This window comes from Sinocyclocheilus rhinocerous, unplaced genomic scaffold, assembly GCF_001515625.1.
Source record: "Sinocyclocheilus rhinocerous isolate Xijiao unplaced genomic scaffold, SAMN03320098_v1.1 scaffold2612, whole genome shotgun sequence".
In the NCBI taxonomy this organism is placed as follows: Eukaryota; Metazoa; Chordata; class Actinopteri; order Cypriniformes; family Cyprinidae; genus Sinocyclocheilus; species Sinocyclocheilus rhinocerous.
In genome coordinates, this window is record NW_015648580.1 from 101,337 (window position 1) to 109,818 (window position 8,482).

Here is an 8,482-nt window from a genome sequence, read left to right on the forward strand (position 1 = left end):
ACACACACACACACACACACAGTGAACACACACCAGGAGCAGTGGGCAGCCATATTGCTGTGGCGTCCGGGGAGCAGTTGGGGGTTCGGTGCCTTGCTCAAGGGCCTCACCTCAGTCGTGGTACCTTCGGGTTACAAGTCCGACTCTCTAACCATTAGGCCACGACTGCCCTACAAGCATGAACTAACCATGAACAATACTTGGAGCATGTTTAGTCTGAGTTAGAAGTATTTTACTGCTAATGTCTTGTGTTGGAAGCAACTTGAGCTTGAACTGAAATAGTTTTTTTTTAATATAGTAGCTATTCATAAAATATGTATTAGTGTAGCTCTGCTTTCTATTTTATAGCTACAAACTGCATGTTAGTGTCTGGCTGACGCTGCTAAATGTGGAAAGGTCATAAGCAACAGTCAAGCACAAAGGTCAATCATAGTGACATTGAAGCATGATACACAATGGGAGTGTTATGAAAGGATATTGTTTGCATGGAACATTGTTTTCTCTCAGTACGATGTTCTCCTGAGCTTTTGTTTTCATTTCCATGTAGATTTTTTTTCTCTCTTTTTCAGATTTGCAAATTATCATCCCACAGCAGCAGTCTTTGAGTTAAAGCTTAATTTTTCTCTTTATCTTATATCTCTAGGGACGGTTACTTCTTCATTAGATTGTCACAAATATTACCTACTAGATGTGTCAGTGAAGTTTAAAAAAACAGATGGTTTTAAATTGTTTATTTTATTTTATTTAGAATGGGGAGAACATAAAATATACAAGATTGCACTTGTCACCACACTAAATGTATTTTTTAAAGAGTTTTTAAAAAATATCACAACTTTGCCTTGAAATGACCGCTAACAATGTCATTCTCTAGTATAAGGAGTGTAAAGGGCAAAAAGTCACACAAGAAACAAGCTTGGCTGAATTTAAAAAAATTATATGTTTCATTGTCAAATAGAAGCTAGAGGAATGGACAATGATAGAATGAGAGAGGTGTGAAAGTTATGCCACTGAAGCCACAAACCAGCCACCGTCGGGGAGAGAAAACATGCTTACACACACACACACACACACACACACACACACACACACACATACATACACAACGAAAACAACAAAACCAGCATATGCGCTGTTATTTTGTTGTTGTTGTTGTTATTTTGCTATCCTGTTTAAAAAGATGTTAGAATGAACAAAAATCCTCCAGCATTTGTGTTTACATAAAGGGAAAACACAGTAACGGGCAAATATATGTGTTGATTGGATTTTGCTTTAACTGTTTATGACTTTTAGCATACTTTTAAAAATAAATAATACTGAAATAATATATTTAAATAGAAAATTAATCCATATTTTTGGACAATTAATTTCATGTTATTGGCCTTTAAATGAAAATAAATTTACATTTCAATTTATATTAAATGTAATTAGTTGAATTTGAGTTTTTTTTTTTACAAAAATAGGACATATAAAGTCCTTGTTATATGAAATTTCATAATTCGTTTGTCTTTGAAATGGTTCAAATGTACAGTTGAATGGACTGACAACCTTTGAAACTTGTATGCCATGTATTTAAGTTATATATTTAATGATGAAGTTGCAATTTTAGTGCATTATATTTACTTTAAATGTAATATTGAATAACAAAAGATTCAATATTCAATATGGCTAAAGATAAAAATATATTAAAATCAAATACTTCATGTGCTTTTCTACTGTATGTTAGTTGACACATCAAAATAAATGTAATTCTTTAAAGCACTCCAGAAGATTATTAAAACATGATTTAAAATGTACTTTTAAGGAAGACTTTTAAATTGACATTATTAGAAAGTGTCATGGAGTATAATGTTTTTAAGTTATCTTTAATGGTATGATCAGTACAGTTTTGTAAAAAAATTTAATATTTCAATAAAATTAAGCACAATTCTTTTTCACAAGAGTTGTCGCGTCATTAAGTTCAATCGATGTAAGATCGTGCATGTAAACGCATTCAGTGTCAGTTTCCTTTTGTAGCCTCTGTTCTCTGACACGTTTCATCGTCAGGGGAATGCCAACATCTCTCTGTTTGACCCTCATAGAGTCCCCGCTGAAAGGAGATGACAATCAGCTAGATCGATCTTTTTCCGACTCGTCCTTGTTCAACCACTGGGGCCAGGATCTGGGGCCAGAGAGCCGCAGAGTGGCCCTCAAGATGTTTCAGTATTACGGCTACAACGGTTACCTCAGCGACCGCCTCTCCATGGACAGACCCATCCCAGACTACAGACCTGAAGGGTAAGTGTCTGGCAGTCCAGCCTTAAGACTGCCTGTCTGTCTGTCCTTTACTCACTGTCACAGCGAATGCCTGCGTGAACTAATGTGATGGTTGAGCACAAATCAATGTTTGCAGTCAGCAGATGCCCTGTGTTCATTTCTCACTGAAATATGATGGTGATGTAATAATATTTTGATATATACCCATGTCGTTTTTTTTAGAGGAGGCAAACAAGAGCAGTGTTCTCAAAAACAAATTCGGATGAGAAAATTATTGCCTTCTTTTTGCCTCCTCGGGTCCACCACACACCACTGATATGTACTGATATAATTATATATACTATATAATGATTACCATATTCATGTACCATGGTATTTATAATGTACCCCAAGGTACACTACATTTTTTACATGTTGAAAGGCATTTCTTATGCTTACCAATGCTACATTTATGTTGAAAAATACAGTAAAAATATGGATTTTTGTATGGATATGGATAAAAAACATACTGTGAAATAGTATTACAATTTAACATGTTCTATTTTAATATATTTAAAGTGTAATTTATTGCTGATTTGGTGCTCAAGAAACATTTCTTCTTCTTCTTCTTCTTCTTTCTTCTTCTTATTATTATTATTATCAATGCTGCTTAATGTCCACTTACAGTCGAATGGAACGCACCTGAAGATTTCTGAAGGATCATGTGACACTGAAAACTGGAGTAATGATGCTGAAAATTCATCTTTGTCATCACTGGAATAAATTACATTTTAAAATATATTCAAATAGAAAACAGTTATTTTAATTTGTAAAAAATATTTCACAATATTACCATATTTGCTGTATTTTTGATCAGATAAATTAAGTGTTGGTGAGCATAACAAACATATTTCCAAAAAAAATAAAAAATAAAAATAAATTAATTATTCCATATTTTTTGACCAGTAATGTACAATAATACTGCTGAAAATTAGTGTAATGTAGAACCCGGTACCGTTTCAGTAAGTGAACTGTAAATGAAAAAGGTCTGTTATGGGTTGAAAGCATGGCAACATACGGTTTACTCAATCCGACTCTATTTTGACAGGCTTTGAAAGAGGTGTGTGTGGAAAAACATAATTATTCCATAGCCTGTAATTACTGGATGTGTCTTGCTGGCAGCAACATAAAGAACTCCTTCTCATCTGATCACATCTGTTCTTTTCTCTCCGTGAAGCTAAATTGCTATTGCATACCTGGGTCTGAAAACCTTCAAAACCCACTTGTTATAAACTCCAGTCTGCCAAGAACATCAAAACATTACCTGTCAATTGTAAAGACCACCATATTTACCAAAAAGGTCCTGTTTGTCTAATTGCCATTTTGTCTTTTGTTAGATTTCTCGGTGATTTCCACGTAAAGGAAACAGAAAAGGGCCTGAAACTGAAGATGAAGTCATGTTTTAATAAATGGTCAGCAAAGAAGTTGGCTAACCTTCTGAAAATGCTGATTGTAAACCTCAGGAGGTCAAACTAAATATTATATGAGCTGTTTGATTTACTATAAATTTTGGATGAGGTTTGCAGTTTTGCAACTCTGTTACTAAAATTTAGGACAATTTTGGGTCTAAATAAAGCCTAAAACTCTGGATCTTGTTATGAGCAACAATTATTCAATAAACACAAATTAAATAGACAGCATTTATAAAATGTAAGTACCGGTCAAAAGTTTTTTATTATTATTTATTTATTTATTTTTATTTTTTATCTTATGCTCTTCAGGACTGCATTTATTTGATCAAAAATACATAAAAACAGTAATATTGTGAAATATTATTACAATTTAAAATAAATAATTTTCTATTTTCAAATTACATTTTCCATCATTCTTGTGAATTTTCAGCAGTCATTATTCCAGTCTTCAGTGTCACACAATTATTATTTTTCAGAAATCATTTTAATATGCTGATCATTTAGAATTGAAGTGCTCTAATATTAATAACGATATTATTAAACTGTGCTACGTTTTTTTTTTCCGAATTTGATGAGAGTTCAACTGAACAGAATTTATTTGAAATATATATTTTTTGTAACATTTTAAATGTCTTTATTTTTATTGTCTTTATACTTTTGATCAATTTAATATGTTGATAAATACAATTATTATTTTGTTTAAATCTTACAGCTCCCACAAAAAATATTAAGCAGAGAGTAATAATAATAATAATAATAATAATAATAATAATACATTTAAAATAAAATAAAAACAGTTCTCAGGTTAACAGTTTTGAATGGTTAAGCATTTACGATGAAATTAGATTATTTTATTGAATTTGAAACCAACATAATCTCAAAATTCTGATTATAATTTATTTTAGTTGTTGGATACATTCAAGAAAGTCACGACCTCATTGTAAGCTGATGTGGTTAAAACTAGCTACTTTGCATACTTGATTCATTTTAGTAATGCTTTAACAAATCGTACACGGGATTTGTGTTTTAGAAACTAAAAGGACATCAATTTGTACCCTATTCTTGGTAATGCCTCCACACATTAACATTTGTGCTCCTTTGTTTCATCTGTCCCTGCAGGTGCAAAAACATGTCTTACCCGTCCAACCTTCCGCAGGTTAGTATAGTCTTCATCTTTGTGAACGAGGCACTCTCAGTCATTCTGCGCTCCATACATTCGGCAATGAACAGAACCCCACGCCACCTACTCAAAGAGATCATACTGGTAGATGACAACAGCGATAACGGTAGGTTTACACACAGCACAAAGCGCTTAAAGGGATAGTTCACCCAAAAATGAAAATTTGATGTTTATCTGCTACCCCACGCGCCGGCTGTCGAGGACGTTCTCAGGACGCGCTCAGGACAGTTCAGATATTGCGTGAATCAGAGGTAAAAAAACGATATAAATACTGTTCAGTTTCTTGCACAGACCGATCGTTTTGTGTCTTTACACATCAATGTATCGTCACGAGCCGCAGGGTTTAATTTGGTTTTGTTTGTGTATGTTTTTTTGACTCTCAAAGCCGTGATTCCCATTCACCTCCATTATATGACTGACAGAGTGCAACGGTTTGAGTTAAAAATCTTCGTTTGTGTTCTACTGAAGAAACAAAGTCACCTACATCTTGGATGCCCTGGGGGTAAGCCGATAAACATCAAATTTTCATTTTTGGGTGAACTATCCCTTTAACATGTTTGTCGATTGTGTAATGTTTGTCTCACAAGCTCTAAGTAGCGAGTGCCATTAATGTGAAGCATTGGCGTAACTACTTCCTGAGAGACTGGAAAAAAGCAGCACCAAACTCATGCATTTCCTTTTATTGCTCTCTTGTGTTGGACTAGCTAGTTCTCAGTGTGAGGCTTATAGTCTTAATAATTACCGCTGTTTGGCTTCTCAGCATTCTGTCTTCAGTCGAACCCTTCCGTCTACTTAATTAGCTGCTCTGCTCATTGGATTAAAGTGACTAGTGATGGAATACTAATCAGCTGCAAACTGAGAAATATTTACCCCAGAAAGCTTAAACCTAAGAAACGTGATGAATTACTCTGTTTCTCCAACATCATGCACCTCATGTTCTGGACTATTGTTGCATGTAGCGGGTTTGTCTGCTGGCCTTTTTGCTCATGATTACTTTAATTTCCACCAATTTGGTGCTGCAGTAAGTGCATTAATTTGACAGACTGATGAATCTCCTGTTATATTTAACATTAATAATAAAAAAAATGATATAACGAGAGGTTGGGATGGCAAATTATCCTGTATTTCAGCTATTTTGTGATTATTGCATTCATTATCAAATTGTCTACATTGAGAAAAAAAAACTTTTCTGAATTATTCTGTGTTAATATTGTGTGAAACAAATGTTAATTTAATTTTAGTATTATGTACACGTAATTTCCCAATTTATAAATAAATTTATTATTATATTGCATTTAATATATTTAAATTATATTGACCTTATCTTCCAGAAAATTCTGACATAATTTACTCACCATCAAGTTCTTCCAAATCTGTTTCTATTTTTTTCCCCCTGTTGAACACAAAAGAAGATATTTTGAAGAATGTTGGTAACCAAACAGGATGTTGGCTGGTAGCCATTGAACTTCAATTTTTATTTATTTTTTATTGTGGAAGTAAAACTTTTAATTTGACATTATTACAAAATGCACATTTTTACTTAATTGTGTCAAGAAACGATTGTGAAAGTATACTCTAAGTACACATACGTGTTCTTTTATGTTTTTATTATCTGCAAGAACAGATTTTTTTATATACTTTTAAGATTTGGAGACTACAATTAAGCACACTTCTTTTTTACTTACGTAAAAGATACCTACACATTTCATCTTGAAAAATATCACAAAACCTAAGCTTCACATAATCATCTGCAGCTCAAAGAAAATTAATGACTTACACTACACAAATTTTTTTTTTTATATATATATGTATATGTGTATATATATATATATATATATATATATTCCTTACTTAGCATTTTGGTCAGCAGATATATCTAAACAGAAAAATTGCAAAAGAAAAATAGCTTAAATTGGACTTATTTTCAGAAAATATATCTTCAGTTAAGTTAATATACAGTTGCATCTCAATAAATTAGAATGTCGTGGAAAAGTTCATTTATTTCAGTAATTCAACTCAAATTGTGAAACTCTTTCCAGAAGGTCAACAATTCACTAAAAATGTTTTTTTTTATTGGTCTTATGAAGTATTCTAATTTGTTGAGATAGTGAATTGGTGGGTTTTTGTTAAATGTGAGCCAAAATCATCACAATTAAAAGAACCAAAGACTTAAACTACTTCAGTCTGTGTGCATTGAATTTATTTAATACACGAGTTTCACAATTTGAGTAGAATTACTGAAATAAATGAACTTTTCCACGACATTCTAATTTATTGAGATGCACCTGTATTTTTGTAGGCAATAAAAAAACACACCTTAGAAGCAGAATTGCATGCAATATAAGACTTGTTTTCAGATAATCCATAATGATCAGTTACTCAAACATGAACATATGCTGAACATTATTCACCCTTAGGCCATCCAAGATACAGATTGATTTTTTTTCTTAATTGGAACAGATTTGGAGAAATTCAGCATTACATCACTTGAATGAATCCTCTGCAGTGAATGGGTGCCGTCAGAATGAGAGTTCAAACATGCAGCCAAAGGAGCCACAGTACATTTTGTAGGGCTGTCTTGGCTGGCCATTGTCGGTTTTGAGCTGTTAGATGGAGTGATTAATTGATTTCATGAATGTTGCATTATATTGGTTGAGAGCTTCGCATTCAGTTCAATACAGCTTAGCTGTCCCAGCTCTTGGAGTCCATATTGACGTACACAAAGATTGAATTATTCTCTTTCTATGACCAGGGATAATAAGGACATCTTCCAGCAGGCAAACCAGGCTTCCTCACAGAACCTGAGCAAACTTTCATACATCACTGGGTCTCTGTAAGATTGACAGAGAAGACAGATTGTCCTATGACAGATGTACTAAATAGATGTATACCTCTCGTCCAGATGACATTTTAATTTTAATATTCAGGGTTGTGCGCCATTCTGAACTGAGAATTTGAATGTAATAAAATAGAATTAAATGATTTGAAATTCAAGTAATTTTTTTTTCTAGAAAAGAAATGCAATGCAAGGCTTACTGACTTGACAAAGCCTTGTTGAAAAGTTTCAAAAATTTGAAAGTCTAATGGTTTATATGCCTCTATGGACAGAAAAAAGTAATTTTGTACCAGTGTTAATTTCGTTGACGAATAATTTTCTTCATAATGTTCGTCAATTACATTTTTTTCACTGACGACAACGAACTAAAACTCTTTTTGAATGACAAAAACTATGACGAAAATATACTGACATTTTTGTCAACAAATAAAAACGAGACAAAAATGTTAGGGAGGGACGATTTGGGAAGAGATTCATTCTACTGTGCAGGTAGTGTGACTACTGTAACTTCGTTCTTCAAGGTATTAAAAAGGTATTGTAATTGTGGTTCATTTGCTTTGTTAAATCGGAAGCTGTAGGAAGAGGGTGCCATTTTTGTTTTGTACTCGCTGTTCATCCCTGTTTTTGGTTAGCGAGGGAGTTGAGGAAAGTTTCTGTTGTTGATTTCTTTTCTTTTACCTGGACAGATTATTTAGTACTCCTCCTGTAAGTTAGCTGCTGTTTTGTTTGTTGTTTTGGCCAGGCCTTCTCCTGAAGACATTT

The 8,482-nt window shown here is 33.2% G+C and overlaps 1 protein-coding gene across 1 annotated transcript in view; it reads left to right on the forward strand.

Moving 5' to 3' along the window:
• LOC107709920 (polypeptide N-acetylgalactosaminyltransferase 18-like) overlaps nt 1-8,482 on the forward strand; it is a 132,453-nt gene that overhangs the window by 57,823 nt on the left and 66,148 nt on the right. Inside the window, exons 2-3 of the mRNA XM_016514585.1 lie at nt 2,079-2,274; nt 4,824-4,990. Coding sequence (XP_016370071.1) covers nt 2,079-2,274; nt 4,824-4,990 — 363 coding nt within the window. The remainder of the gene's footprint in view (nt 1-2,078; nt 2,275-4,823; nt 4,991-8,482) is intronic.